The sequence below is a fragment of the Pongo pygmaeus genome, chromosome 16 (genome assembly GCF_028885625.2).
Source record: "Pongo pygmaeus isolate AG05252 chromosome 16, NHGRI_mPonPyg2-v2.0_pri, whole genome shotgun sequence".
Lineage (NCBI taxonomy): Eukaryota > Metazoa > Chordata > Mammalia > Primates > Hominidae > Pongo > Pongo pygmaeus.
Window position 1 is genome coordinate 23,575,731 of NC_072389.2, and position 14,474 is coordinate 23,590,204.

General features: G+C 52.0%; 2 protein-coding genes and 1 pseudogene across 4 annotated transcripts in view; 1 reads left to right on the forward strand and 2 right to left on the reverse strand.

The window, feature by feature from the left end:
* The window catches only part of LOC134738390 (multiple C2 and transmembrane domain-containing protein 2-like), a 57,773-nt gene extending 55,562 nt beyond the window's left edge, over positions 1-2,211 (reverse strand). Inside the window, exon 1 of the mRNA XM_063653290.1 lies at positions 1,989-2,211. The gene's annotated coding sequence lies outside the window, so the exon portion shown is untranslated. The remainder of the gene's footprint in view (positions 1-1,988) is intronic.
* On the forward strand, positions 1,184-9,856 carry LOC134738388 (golgin subfamily A member 6-like protein 1). Of its 3 annotated transcripts, none has more exons than XM_063653216.1 (10): positions 1,191-1,664; positions 3,317-3,445; positions 4,243-4,272; positions 4,537-4,587; positions 4,676-4,769; positions 4,865-4,971; positions 6,344-6,402; positions 6,733-6,874; positions 7,513-8,649; positions 9,307-9,850. In XM_063653216.1, the coding sequence occupies exons 1-10, from the start codon at positions 1,305-1,307 to the stop codon at positions 9,367-9,369; spliced, it is 2,172 nt and encodes a 723-aa protein (XP_063509286.1). In that variant the 5' UTR covers positions 1,191-1,304; the 3' UTR covers positions 9,370-9,850. The 3 variants fall into 3 exon arrangements, with proteins under 3 accessions (XP_063509287.1, XP_063509286.1, XP_063509285.1); XM_063653215.1 differs by having other exon boundaries at positions 1,192-1,664; positions 7,510-8,649; positions 9,307-9,856; XM_063653217.1 differs by lacking the exon at positions 4,243-4,272 and having other exon boundaries at positions 1,184-1,664.
* Positions 9,857-13,089: 3,233 nt separating this feature from the next.
* Positions 13,090-14,241, reverse strand: LOC134738327 (uncharacterized; annotated as a pseudogene).
* Between the last annotated feature and the right edge of the window lie 233 nt (positions 14,242-14,474).

A 14,474-nucleotide genomic window follows, 5' to 3' on the forward strand; every position in this document is an offset into this window, starting at 1 on the left:
GGGTGGGGCCTGAGAATTTACACTTACAAGAAGTTCCCAGGTGCTCCTGGTCCAGAGACTGTATGTTTGAGAGCCACTCTTACATACTAACTGTAAATTGTAGAACTCTATAAAAAAGCTTAGTTTGGTCTGAGATAAGAAGCACACAGGTAATGGAGCAAATCATGAAAAAGTCAACCCTTGATCCCAGGTAACAAGTAATACACAGTGACATAACACAATTCTTGGTTTTCATGATTGCAAGTCATAGCCAAGTATCTAGTGAGAAATTCAGTTTCATTTTCAGGGCTTAGAGGCCAGGTGATTCTAGAAAAATAGGATTTAGTGATTAACCTCATGAGAGTGGGAGTTATTTATGTCCTTTTTCTCTCCCCCATCACTTACCATTTAGCCTTACATTAGAAGGGTCCTGTATTTGCTTTAACCCTGTAAAGAACTTTGAGTGCTTATTAAACAGAAAGCTTTGTGTGTGTGTGTGTGTGTGTGTGTGTGTGTGTACGTATATATTTAGAGACAGAGTCTCATTCTGTAACCCAGGCTGAAGTGCAGTGGCATGATTTTGGCTCACTGCAACCTCTGCCTCACAGGTTCAAGGGATTCTCCTGCCTCAGCCTCCCAAGTAGCTGGGATTACAGGCACCTGCCACCATGCCCAGCTACTTTTGTATTTTTAGTAGAGACAGGGTTTCATCATGTTGGCCAGTCTGGTCTTGAACTCCTGAATTTGGGTGATCCACCCACCCCAGCCTCCCAAAGTGCTGGGATTACAGGCATGAGCCATCACGCCTGGCTCAAAAGCTTTGTGTTTTTAAAGATATTAGACATGTTTCTTGTTTTTTTTTTTTTTTAAACTTAACACTAATGTAGGAGAATAAGAGAAAGTTTTTCTAAAAAAGAGAAAACATTGTGATTACTTTATCTTATTGGAATGTTGGATACTAAAGTCTGCTTTATCAATCATCAAGCACACTATAAAATTTCCATTTTAATAGGATTTGTACCTCAATTGAGGTAATAAAGTTTTAAAGTTTTTCAAGTGAAAGCCAGCCCCGCCCCTCTCCTGGAGTGGGCGGGGACAGCAGTTGCATGGGCAGCTTTCCTTGTGACCACACAGGTCCTTCATGACACGCTGCTGTCTGGCCACACCTCCTTTTCCTTTCATCTTTCTCATTGGCCAATGGGCTTCAAGCATTAAGGCCACGCCCCTATTCTGCATTCTAGTGCAGCCCTGGTTACGCCTCCTCTGGCTCAGTCACACAGCGACGTAGAGGTGACTGGAGGTGTATAGTTGTCCTCACCTGGATCATGCTGATGTGGCCCCAACCCCACCTCCCTGACAATCCCCACCTCCCTACCCATCCCCACCTCCCTACCCACCCCCACCTCCCTACCCATCCCCACCTCCCTACCCACCCCCACCTCCCTACCCACCCCCACCTCCCTACACACCCCCACCTCCCTACACACCCCCGCCTCCCTACACAGCCCCACCTCCTTACACAGCCCCACCTCCGTACCCACCCCCACCTCCCTACACACCCCCACCTCCCTACCCACCCCAACCTCCCTACCCATCCCCGCCCCCCTACCCACCCCCACCTCCCTACCCAACACACGATGTACAAAGAAACCCGACAGAACAACTTGGCCGAGGCCAAGGAAAAGGTAAACGCACCAGCACCCCAACCCAAGTTGAGGCTCCCTCTGACCGCCGAACTGCTGCCAGTCTGTGCCACTCCCAAGGCACACCGGGCTGGGCCCCCCCCAGTACCTCTGGGATCCCCACACCAAAATCTTGTCAGTCAGCCCAACCCCCACATGAGTCCTGCCCCTGCCCTGCCTGGCACCCCAGGGTGACTTTGAGCAGGTGACTCCCGGGGCTTCCAACTCCATACTCTGCCCTTACCTCCTGCTACCCCAAACCCGACCTCCCTGGGCTCTTTGGGCTCACATCTCCAAGGACCTGGGTGCCCCAGAACCTGCCCTCACCAGTTGCCACAGGGTGACTTTGGGGACGTGACTCCTGGGGCTCCTTGTTCCTTACTTGGCCCTCACCTCCTGCCGCCCCAAGCCTGACCTCCCAGGGCTCTTTGGGGTCACGTCTCCAAGGACCTGGGTCCCAATTTTGTGACCCCCACTCCCCAGTCTCAAAGCGGCAACTTGGGCATTGCATTCATGTGTCCCCCCCACCCCCGCCACTCCACCGAGGAGTGGAATGTAGTGATGTCACAGTCCCTCTACAAACTGTCATTACTACCACGAGACCGGCCTTTGGTCTTAGGACCCAGTCCCCTAAGTGTTCTTGCCCACTTCTCTTTCCTCTGGTTGCAGCACAGGTTTCCAGCTGGAAGGGGAATGGGGACCGTGGGACCTAGAAGAGAGAGGTTTCAGGCTGCCTGACTTCCTTACCACAGATGTTGACAGTGTGAAAAGCCTACACCTCCCCCATGAGCTCCACATGTTGACAGTGTCTCTGGGTGGCAATGGGAGAACGGGTTGGGTTGGGTTTTCTCCCAGGCTTCTACTCTCCAGAGAGACTTTAACATTTTTTCTGAGTTCTGCACCTCAGATTTGAATTCTCCATTGTTCTGGGACCAGAGTGCCCCTCAGTCACTGGTTTCTGGAGTGAGATCTGCTTATCTTCTGTGGAACAGATCTTGGGAAACTGGACTTGACAGCTTGAGTCTTCCTCATCTCATCTCAACCTGGGGTACTTTGAGTGCCACAGGATAAATATGGGGCATCTTTCTGAAGCATCAGTTTCCCTTGATTCTATTGAGAGATGAAACATTAATGTACTTAGGGATGAAAGTCACATAGATTTATAAGAGTATACAAGACTTCTCTCTGAAATGAGGCTTGGGTTGTCCTCTTTCTGCTAAATTCCCGGATTTAACAGAAAGGCTGCCTTCTGCCATGAGGATACATTGATGTAAAGGTTTGAGAGGTACTGGTGTACTTCTTAACACTAACAGACGTGTGAGGGTGAATAACTCTAAACCACAGAGTGTACAGTTCCTGCCTACTTAATGTTTGCTTTTCTACCTCTGCCTCTGGTTTTGGTCCCTGGCAGCTGCTGATTTGTGGCAAAATCCCAGAGCTCAGAGTCAGAAAACTGAGTTTAAGTTCCATTACTGCCTTTTTTTTCAGCCATGGTATCAATCTCTCTCAGTCACTAAGTGATTGTGACAACATTTCCTACAGTTGGTGGCATTAAATCAGATGGGCTATAAGAGTATTTAGTATAAACTGTAAAGCAGGATGTGACTGTAGGAGCTTGTAGTTCTCATGAGTATCACTGCTCTTCCTTTCCACAGTTGAGAGACCATCATGCCCAGACCAACCCTAGTGTTGGTGCAGGAGCAAGCGACACCAAAAAGAAGAAAATAAATAATGGCACTAACCCTGAGACAACCACTTCTGATGGTTGCCACTCACCTGAGAATGTGAGTCTTGGCTGGCCAGGCTCCTGGGGACAGCGGGCCCAAGGGGTGGTAGAGGGTAATTGTTAAGATTGTGGAAGAACTGCCAGGTACTGGTTAAGAATTCTGGATTTGAATCCTACCTCTCCATCTGCTAGGGATATGATTTAAGGCAAATTGCTTGAGCTCTTTGGGCCTCTCTTTTCACATCTGTAAAACAGGAGTGGTATTGTTTTACTTGTATTTGTGAAGTTTAAATGAGATTTGTCATTGTGTTTTTATGTTAATCCCTAGTCCAGGGCCTGCTGTAAACTCTCCTTCTTGGGCTTGCATTTCCTGAGGTAGAGTTAGAGAGTATCAGAGGTTTCTGTTAGCTCTGAGAGCCTGACAGTTAAAGGCCCACTAGAATGGAAATCTCAGGGCCAAGGACTCCTGTCTGCCTTTTCTAACCTCTATCCCCACTGTGAGGAACTGTCCCTGGCTCGTATGTGCTCAATGTTTGCTGAATGAATGCACCTTTCTAAATCACAAGCTGGCAGAAGGGTGGGCTTTTCTCACACTCCATCTCTGAAGGTTTCTGTTACTGTCTTTTCAAGAGAATCTAGTTTCAGACTTTGAGTTCCGTGGCTGTGGGCAAAAACCAACAAAGACCGAAATCCTTCTTCTTTGGGAGTTGAGGAGAGTTTACCAGTTTGTGTTCCCATTGGGTCTGAGAACTGTGCCTTTTAAATCCATTCCTGACCCCTGCCTACCGCTTCCTGGCCTGGGGAATAGAGTCAAGGAGGCCACCCTCAGTCACCTTCCTTTGACTCTCCCCACAGAAACAACAGAACCGAGCTCAGCTGGAAGAAGTAACGCGATTTCTTTGTTTGCTCACGACATGACCGCTGGGTTTGGGGGCACTCAGATGTAGAGGCCCCAGTCTCATCTCCCCCACTCCTAGTCTGGGGAAGAAGGCTCACCCCCCTTATTCCACCCCATCCCCACAGGGTCCCTGATAAACTGGTCCCATGGGTGGGCCTGTCCTGGGGCAGTGGTGCCATTCTGGGGGCATGTCTCTTGCTGTGCCATCTCTGCCTCCTCCTAGCAAGAGCTCTGTCTTCCTCTTTCTATAGGAAAAGAAGGCAAACCACCAACATCAGGAAGCTCTAAGGAGGGAGCTAGAGGTGAGTGGAGGGTGTGAAGTTCCCTCCTGTCCTCTGGGGAATGTTTCTTTGCTTCTCTTTCAGCATTTGCTTGTCTTTTCTCCCAAAGGCCCAGGTTCATACCATACGAATCCTTACATGTCAGAAAACCGAGCTTCAGACGGCACTCTATTACAGCCAGCAAGCTGTCAAGCAGTTGGAAGGTGGGAATCTGGCACCCCATCATCCTTGAACCTGGCACTTTGACAGGCCTTTAGGGGGAGTCCTTTGGGCCACATCTGAATGTCTCTCATTCCAGGAGAGGCCAGGGATCTGATCGGCCGCCTGCATGATTCATGGAAGTTTGCAGGAGAGTTAGAGCAGGCTCTCTCTGCCGTCACTACACAGAAGGAGAAGGCGGATAAGGTGAGTCCAACCACTGCCCCATACCCTGGGAGCCCAGCTTCGCAGATGGAGGAGTGAGCCTAAAGTTCCCTTCTGTAGGATGGAGGTGTCCTGCCCAGAAGGCAGCATTGCCATTTCTTGCTGCTTTTGTGTGTGGTTGTTAGAGGCAGACTGGGGCTGAGTGGGCTGCTGCAGATGAGCTGGGGAGCATTGTGGGGAGTGAGCACTGGACATAGAACTCAGAGGCCAAGTGCCCGCCCTGCCCATCCTTGGCTGTGGCCTTGGCCAAGTCCTAAGTGGCGGTTAGGGTACTTGTACCATAAAGGTACAGAAGAGTATCTTGAGTATGTTATTATTTGTGTGGAGAGAGGGAGCAGGTATATATGTGTGTGTGTGTACGTATTATGGTAATATACATAAAACATGTTTGTAAGGATTCATAAAAAAAACTCAGGATAGAGGCACAGTGTGGGGGGGAGATATTTCCCTTCTGGACTTTCTGAGTTTTGGACTATGCGAACGTATCACCCTTTCAAAAATTCAACAAAGGATTAATTTCCTCCTTCTTAACTGTGCCCCTACCTCCAGCGAAAGAATGGGCTTAGAGAATCAGATATACCTGGGTGTTGAAATCCCAGCTGTAGGTGATCTTAGGCAGCACTTAACCTTTAATACCACATGTTTTTCATCTACACAATAGAGATAATAATGGTAACCATCTCCTATGGAGGTTATGAGGATTAAATAGGATTATTAGCATAGTGCCTGGTGAAGCACTCAATAAAGGTTCCAACAGTGGTAGTAATAAGAATAATAACAATAGCAATATTATCTGATCTCTCTGGGCCCCTGTTAGCCAGCCCTAAATTCAGTCTCTTTCCCTGTCCCTTCCACCTTCACTGAGTTCTTTGAAAAACAAATGAGGGCCGGGTGCTCTCGCTCATGCCTGTAATGCCAGCACTTTGGGAGGCCGAGGTGGGTGGGTCACCTGAGGTCAGGAGTTCAAGACTAGACTGACCAACATGAAGAAACTCCATCTCTACTAAAAATACAAAATTAGCCGGGTGTGGTGGCACACGCCTGTAATCCCAGCTACTCGGGAAGCTGAGGCAGGAGAATCACTTGGACCCAGGAGGGGGAGGTTGTGGTGAGCCGAGATTACGCCATTGCACTCCAGTCAGGGTAGCAAGAATGAAACTCTGCCAAAACAAACAAACAAACAAACAAATGAAAAACAAATGAGACCATGGGCTTGGAAATGCCTTGAGAACATGTCAGGTGTGATTGAGAGTGAGGGAGTGTTACTGCGGAGTAGTCACAGTAGCTGTTGTTCCTGGTCATCCAGCTGCTCCTCTGCCTGCTCTGTCTTGACTTAACCTTTCTCTATTTGCAGTACATCGAGGAGTTAACAAAGGAGAAGGACACCCTGAGTCTGGAACTGTACAGGATCACGTAGGATGGGGGAAGGTGGAATGGGAGGTCTGGGGGCCCTTAGCATGGGTGGTGTGCTGGGAGGTGGGGGGTACAGGTGAGCATGGGGAGAGGCTCCTGCAGGTTTTCATGTGTGCACAGGGAAGCTCTAGTTCCAGCTGTGTCACTGACTCATGGGGTAGCCTCAGGCAACTCATGTCTTCTCTCTGGCCTGCCACCTGTGACCTTTAATTCCTGGGGTCCCTACCAATGCCACGGTTCTGTGGTTGGGGGCTGAAAGTAGAGGGTCGATCACCAAAGCGGTCCTTTCTGTTCTTCGTTCATTCCTTTCTCTACTGCCTCTGGCCATAGCATAACCGATGAGGAGCTGAAGGAGAAAAATGCCGAAATACAAGAAAAACTTCGACTTGTAGAATCTGAAAAGTCTGAGATCCAGCTCAACGTAAAGGAGCTAAAAAGGAAGCTGGAGAGGGCCAAGCTCCTGCTGCCACAGGTGAGCGGCTGCAGCCCCGGGGGTTGTGGCAGCCCCACCCAGCTGGGACCATGGTCTAGGGATCATGCAGGGTATGGGGAGGCTCCAGCCAAGAGCTGGAAAATTTGGGTCCCTGTTCTGGTCCCACCATAGAATCCTCTAGAGTGTGCTAAAAATGTACAAATTGGGGCCCTGCCTGGGGAATCAGAATCTCAGAGTTAGTGCTTAAAATATTTTTTTAAAGGATACTGGATGAAAACCATTATTTTATAGATTACATTTATTTATTTATTTATTTTGAGTTGGAGTCTCACTCTTTTGCCCAGGCCAGAGTGCAGTGGCACAATCTTGGCTCACTGCAAGCTCCGTCCCCCGGGTTCACGCCATGCTCCTGCCTCAGCCTCCCAAGTAGCTGGGACTACAGGTGCCTGCCACCACACCCGGCTAATTTTTTGTATTTTTAGTAGAGACGGGGTTTCACCGTGTTAACCGGGATGGTCTCCATCTCCTGACCTCGTGATCCACCCACCTCAGCCTCCCAAAGTGCTGGGATTACAGGCGTGAGCCCCCGTGCCTGGCCTATAGATTACATTTATATGGCTAGCTCATGAGTCTGTTTCCTTCTGAGGTTCAAACCAACACTTTCACTATTCCAGCAGCAGCTGCAGGCGGAGGCTGACCACCTGGGTAAGGAGCTGCAGAGTGTGTCAGCAAAGCTCCAAGCCCAGGTGGAAGAGAACGAGTTGTGGAACCGCCTGAACCAGCAACAGGAGGAGAAGATGTGGAGCCAGGAGGAGAAGATACGGGAGCGGGAGGAGAAGATACGGGAGCGGGAGGAGAAGATACAAGAGCAGGAGGAGAAGATACGGGAGCAGGAGGAGAAGATGCGGAGGCAGGAGGAGATGATGCGAGAGAAGGAGGAGAAGATACGGGAGCTGGAGGAGAAGATACATGAGCAGGAAAAGATATGGGAGGAGGAGGAGAAGAGGCAGGAGCAGGAGAAGATATGCGAGCAGGAGAAGAGGCAGGAGCAGGAGGAGAAGATGTGGAGGCAGGAGGAGAAGATACACAAGCAGGAGGAGAAGATACAGGAGCAGGAGGAGAAGATGTGGAGGCAGGAGGAGAAGATGCATGAGCAGGAGAAGATATGGGAGGAGGAGAAGAGGCAGGAGCAGGAGGAGAAGATGTGGAGGCAGGAGGAGAAGATACGGGAGCAGGAGGAGATGTGGAGGCAGAAGGAGAAGATGCACCAGCAGGAGGAGAAGATACGGGAGCAGGAGGAGAAGATGTGGAGGCAGGAGGAGAAGATATGGGAGCAGGAGAAGAAGATGTGGAGGCAGGAGGAGAAGATACGGGAGCAGGAGGAGAAGATGGGGAGGCAGGAGGAGAAGATACGGGAGCAGGAAGAGAAGATGCACGAGCAGGAGGAGAAGATGTGGAGGCAGGAGGAGAAGATGCACGAGCAGGAGAAGATACGGGAGGAGGAGAAGAGGCAGGAGCAGGAGGAGAAGATATGGAGGCAGGAGGAGAAGATACGGGAGCAGGAGAAGATGTGGAGGCAGAAGGAGAAGATGCGCGAGCAGGAGGAAAAGATACGGGAGCAGGAGGAGAAGATGTGGAGGCAGGAGGAGAAGGTGCGGAAGCAGAAAGATATGATGCGAGAGCAGGAGGAGAAGATACGTGAGCAGGAGGAGATGATGCAGGAACAGGAGGAGAAGATGCGGAGGCAGGAGGAGAAGATGTGGGAGCAGGAAGTGAGGCTGCGGCACCAGGAGGAGAAGATGCAGGAACTGGAGGTGAGGCTGCAGGAGCTGGAGGAGAGGCTGGGGGAGCTGGGGCGGAAGGCCGAGCTCTGGGGGGAGCAGACGAATGTGCGTGGAAACCCTGGAGATCATACAGAACGACCTCACCACAACTTAGCAGATGGTGGTTGGCTCCCTCTGCTTTTCCACCAGTCTGTGGTCTACAGTTTAAATGGTGGGAAGAAGGGTGTGAGATTTGAGGCTGGGGAGGGAGGCATGGGCCTCTAGGCAAGGGAGGTAGTCATTTAGGCCTGGAGGAAGGGGCCAGGGCAAGGGGCCTGGGCAGGCGACAGAGCCCCGCAGTGCCCTCGCCACCCTGTTTATGGGCCCAGAATCTGGAAGCCAGCCACTACCTACCCTGACGCCTATCCTGCAGGTGGAGCTGAAGAGCCAAGAGGCTCAGAGTCTGCAGCAGCAGCGAGACCATTACCTGGGTCACCTGCAGCAGTGTGTGGCCACCTATCAGCAGCTGGCCTCTGAGAAGGAGGCACTGCCCAGCTGCAGCAGCAGGAAGCTCAGGGCGAAGCGGTGGCCGAGATGGCCCACCAAGAGTTGCAGGAGACCCGGTTGAGGGAGGTGATGAGGGCGGGGCCCCAAGCGGGATGACCTGGCAACCTCCGTGCCTTCTCACTCTCTTTCCTGGCCCCTTAGGAGCACCTGGAAGCTGCCATCTACCGAGCAGATGACAAGAACGCAAAAACAATAAACATGTAAAAGCCGGCAGCAAGGCCTGGAGAAGAGTAAGCCGCCACGTGACTGTTTAGAATAGAGTCTGAGCACAAACCTGAAAAAAAACATTTATTTATTTTAAATTGTGGCAAAATACTAGCCAGGCACGGTGGCTCATGCCTGTAATCCCAGCAACTTGGGAGACCGAGGTGAATGGATGACCTGAGGTTAGGGGTTCAAGACCAGCCTGGCCAATACAAAAATTAGCCGGGCATGGTGGCGCGTGCCTGTAATCCCAGCTACTTGGGAGGCTGAGGCAGGAGAATCGCTTGAACCTGCGAGGCAGACGTTGCAGTGAGCTGAGATCGTGCCACTGCACTCAAGCCTGGGTGACAGAGCGAGACTCCGTCTCAAAAAAAAAAAAAAAGTTCTTCCTTACATGTATGTTTCTATTGTGTTTTTTCTTGGTCTTTCTCGTTTAGTCTTGTGTTGTCTTATGGCATTCCTAATAAACTTTGTTCTGCCTCCAGAGAGTATTGACTTTGACTTTATGGCACACAACTGGAGTAAGGGCACATCGCCTTCATCTAGTTTGGGACTAAGCTGGTTCAAAGCAAGTTTTAGGTTTTATGATGGCTGGTCTATGTTTTATTCATTTGGACTCCTAGGGGTGGCCCTTCCAGGGTCCCCACCGAGGTCCCATCTCCTTCCTGGGACCCAAATTCTCATTAGATCATTTCAGCCCTGTGAGAGTGCCAAACATTCAGGTAGGCTCTCCAGCCCCTTAAGTACTACTTCATACTCAGTTTCTTAGCCTCTTAGCCCTCTACTGTTGACCAATCACCAAATGTGGGAAAAGCACCACAGACTGTCAGGGTCACCTCCTAGGCATGGTCACTCAAGTTCTGGCTGAGGTTTTCAGTTACCTTTCAACAATTGTTTTTGATTGGGGGCAGGGCACACTTTTGTCCAGTTTTTCTAACTGCTCTTGTGGGGAGGCGAATCTGTCACAAGCTCCTCTGCCTTTAGTGAAAGTTGAAAACCTTCATCTGTCCTTTTTTTGTTGTTTTTGAGATGGAGTCTCGCTCTGTTGCCCAGGCGCTAGTGCGGTGGCATGATCTCTGCTCACTGTAACTTCTGCCTCCTGGGTTCAAGCAATTCTCCTGCCTCAGCTTCCCAAGTAGCTGGGATTACAGGCGTGTGCCACGATGCCTGGCTAATTTTTTTGTATACCTTTAATAGAGACAGGATTTCACCATGTTTTCCAGGCTGGTCTCGAGCTCCTGACTCAGGTGATGTACCTGCCTCAGCCTCCCAAAGTGCTGGGATTACAAGTGTGAGCCACTGCGTCCAGCCCATCTGTCTTTTAAAAAAATGTTTTTAATTGGAGGTATAATTTATATTCAGTGAAATGCACAGATCTGGTTTACATTTTGATGAGTTTTAACTCATTTAACATTACCCATGGAACCTACCTCCTTTGAAGATACAGAGTATTTCTATCATCCAGAAAGTGTTCCTGTGCTTTCATCCTGTCTGGCACTCCCCCAGCAGCTGATGAACATGCTGAGGACATTGGTACTGGATTCTGGCCGCCCCAAAAGAGCTGCTTTGAGAAGGTTTACCCAGCACTAAATCCCTGCCTGCTCTCTCAAAATTTCCATCTTTAAGCTGGTTGTACCTATAACCCTCCCTCATCAACTCAATAGATAAACAAACCCTGAAAAATAAACTCCCCTTCCTGGCCCAGCAGCCCACAGCCTAATATTGACTGTATTCCCAGGCTTTCAGAAATGGAACTCACCTGCCGGTTCACCCTCACTAGGGCGGCAGCTGCACAGGAGCAGCTGGGCTCACCCATTAAGCCAGAAGCCAATAGCTGGACAGTGACACTCAGACCCCAGCCTGGGCCAGCCTGGCTGAAAGCCCCCTTCTTTCCGTCCCACTCTGGAGAGAGGGGGCGGAGCATACACAACTCTACTGCCCTCTGCATCCTTCAGCTGTGCTTCCTCCTGGGAGAGGGAGCCGCTCATTAATTTGGCCAAAGCCTTCTTGAGGGCTGTAGGTTTCACAGGCTGGGTGTGTGGGGCCCACCGTGCTAGAGAGAGAGGCTGGTGTGTCAGAAGGCAGCCACCTGGCCAGAGGAGGGTCAACCCCCTTGGTGACCTCCTTCCCCCGGCTGGACACAGCGTCCTGCACTCTCTACATGTGACTGTTCCCCTCAGAGCTGCTTCCAGGGGAGGGGTTCTAACCCTGTGGGTGGGGACATTGTGTCACTTTACAGTGGGCCATGGCTCCCTCTGACATCGCCAACTCAGAGGCAGTAGAGAGAAGATGAGAAATTCCCTGGCCCCTCCTCCCTCAGCACCCCCACCTCTGCACACATCCACATATGGAGGCCCTGACAATGGGCCCTGGGAGTGCCACCACCTGTGCCTCCTTTCCATGCCTGCAGCAGCCATGTCCACTCTCCAGACCCTCACCCGCCTGGCTCAGTAGACGCTGCACTGCCTGTGGTCCTGCGCCTACACCTGGGCCTCTGTACCCGTCAGTTCCCCCAGTCTGGTTCTTATTTTCCCCAACAAGTAGGGAGCCTGTAAGGTCACCTGTTGAGCAAGCTGGGGGAGAGAGTAGGGTGGGGCTGGGGGGATGAGGAGGAGAAGCTCATGGTCATGCTGGAGACTCAGCTGAGCAGAGTCTCTGCAGGCCCCTTGGCTGCCTAGCCAGTGGTGATCCCACCCCCACCCTCATTTCTTCTTTGTTAACAAAACCATGACCTCATTAAATACTGGACACCTATAAACCTCATGGACCCTCCTCCAGCCTCCCCACCGTGTACTGGTCAGTCTAAGTCAACTCTAGTCATTTCATTCCTCTGGACATTGACTGCTTGGGGCTTGGGCATGAGCTGCCTCTTTGCCTGAGCCTCAGCCACAGGTATCCTCTGCACCTACCACGCTGATGCACTGGGCCAGGGAGAGCTCCGTCTCGATGGAGATGAGCTGTGAGGAGGTGGCGGCTGGGTGGATCAGGTTGTGGTAACGGGTTTTGTTCAGAAGGTCATCCATCAGTTTCTGCTCGGCATGGGCCACGTGGCAGTCCCCTGGGTAAACACACAGACATGCTGGGCCCTTGTGCAGCTGTCCCCCACTGCAGCTGACAGCTATGAAGCAGGAGCTGAGAGGGCCAGGGAGCACAGACACCCTGAGAGCTGGCTGAAGCAGTGAAGGCGCTGGTGGGCCTTTCTTTCCCTGGGGACTTCAAATGACATTAATGACAGAGCTCAGCTACCTCCTCCCCATGCCATACCTCTTCCTCCTCCCCCTCCCTCGATCAATGAACAGCATCCCACGCTCTACACATCTGATACAAAACTGGGTGTCTCTTCCTGACTCCCCCCTTGGTTCATCCAAGTAGCCCCCAAGTCCTGTCTGTCCTCCCATCTCCACGGCTACAGCCATGTCCCTGCCTCCCCCACCCTGCCCACCTTCTATTCTCTCCACCTGCACTCGGCCCCTGCCATCCGTGTGCCATACAGTGGCAGACTGGTCTTTCTACAGCAAGCTGGTGCAGAACTGGGTCTGAGGTGGTGCTTTCCCTATGAAGAGACAGGGCCTACATGGGGGGATTTTCTGGGTTCAGAGTTAGACCTACAGAGTGCAAGGTTTCTCTGAGGCACCAAATGGAGGGGTCGAGCTAGCAGCTGGCTCCTGGTCTGGAGCTTCAAGGAGGGGTCTCAGCTCAGAGCCACATTCAATAGCCGGCTTACATGCAGCCTCCGGCAGGGAGCCCCTGGAGCTTCCACAGCCTCAGATCTGCCCCTCTGCATACCCCAGATCTCTTGCCAAGGGGCGTTTGGGTCTTCATGTCATCTCCCTCCCATGTCTGGGAGTAAAGGTGAGGTGCAGGGACTTGCGCTTGTGTACTCTGGTGTCTTAAGGGAGAGTGTGTCAAGTAGAGTGGAGGCGGCTTGGAAAGAGGGAGACTCAGAGGAGAGTGAAAGACACATGACCAGGCGAGCCTGGGAGCAGGAAAAGAGAGTGAGCAGAGGAAACCGCTGGGTCAGGGGAGCAGATGGGAGGATCAGGGAATGAGGGTGGCTGGAGATGTGGGGGTGGGGACACTGGTGAGGGGCTGCCTGGCTCGCCAGGCTCAGGAGTCAGTTACATCCTCCCACAAGGGCCAGGTCATCTAGTCGCCCCAAAGCCCTCTCTCTGTGGGTGGGACCAGAGGGCCAAGAGCACAGATAACCCAGTTGAGCAGGACTGAGGCGGACTCAGGTGGGTGCTGGGCTGGACTCCTGGCTCTGGGGAGCAGCCGCCACCCTGCCTACTGCATCCACTTTCCAACTCGCTGCCTATCTGAGCAGATGCAATATTGGGCACCTTGTGAAACATGCTCCTGGTGCACCTGCTGCCTGCTGCCCCTCCTGCAGAGTGCCCAGGCTCTCCAGAGGGGATTCCTGTAGAGGCTTGGCCTAGATTCTGAGTCCTGCCTCTCATACCCGGGGCTGCTACCCCAGAGGCCAGCTGCTTGAGTACCCTGGAAACTAGTCTGTAGCCCCAGGCTACAGCTGGGTCCATCCCACAGCCCTTCTTTAGTGTATCTATTTGGACTGACTGCTCAGTTCATAGAGAGGGGTGTGTCTTGCCCCAGCCCATCTGGCATGTCTAAGGCAGCTGTGGGGTCAGAATCTGCAGCTCCCAGCCCCCAGCCCTGCAACAGTAGGAGAGGCTGGACCCCACAACTCTGAAGTCCCACTGGGCTGGTGCGAGCGGGCTCCCGAGTCCAGAGCTGCTCTGCAGGCTGTGGGGCTCATGCACCAGCTTTGAACCCACCTGATGTGCTCAGGTTGCTCACCTTTGGGCCTGTCCTGACTCTCAGGCATTCGGCTGAGCCTGAGGGCCTCTCCCTCATCTTGACCACCAGCTACAGGCTCTGACTTAGAGGTTCCCAGAACCTTAGACCATTTGGCCGGTCCCCCATTTCTCACCTGAGGAAACTGAGACCAGAGAGGGGAAGCAACTTTCTCAAGGACCTCCAGCAATTCAGAGGCAGAACCAGGTCTAGGAGCCTCTTCTCAATAGATTTTCTCCCTGTCCCCAAGCCTTCTTTAGTGCCTCATTAACTTCCCTGTAAGGAAACTGCCC

Excerpts from the sequence above, each read along its gene's own strand:
- LOC134738388 (XM_063653215.1), top strand. The coding sequence starts at position 1,305 with ATGCTGATGTGGCCCCAACCCCACCTCCCTGACAATCCCCACCTCCCT. Across the intron at positions 3,446-4,242 it reads GTTGCCACTCACCTGAGAAT|AAACAACAGAACCGAGCTCA; the intron begins GTGAGTCTTGGC and ends CTCTCCCCACAG. Across the intron at positions 4,770-4,864 it reads AGCTGTCAAGCAGTTGGAAG|GAGAGGCCAGGGATCTGATC; the intron begins GTGGGAATCTGG and ends CTCTCATTCCAG.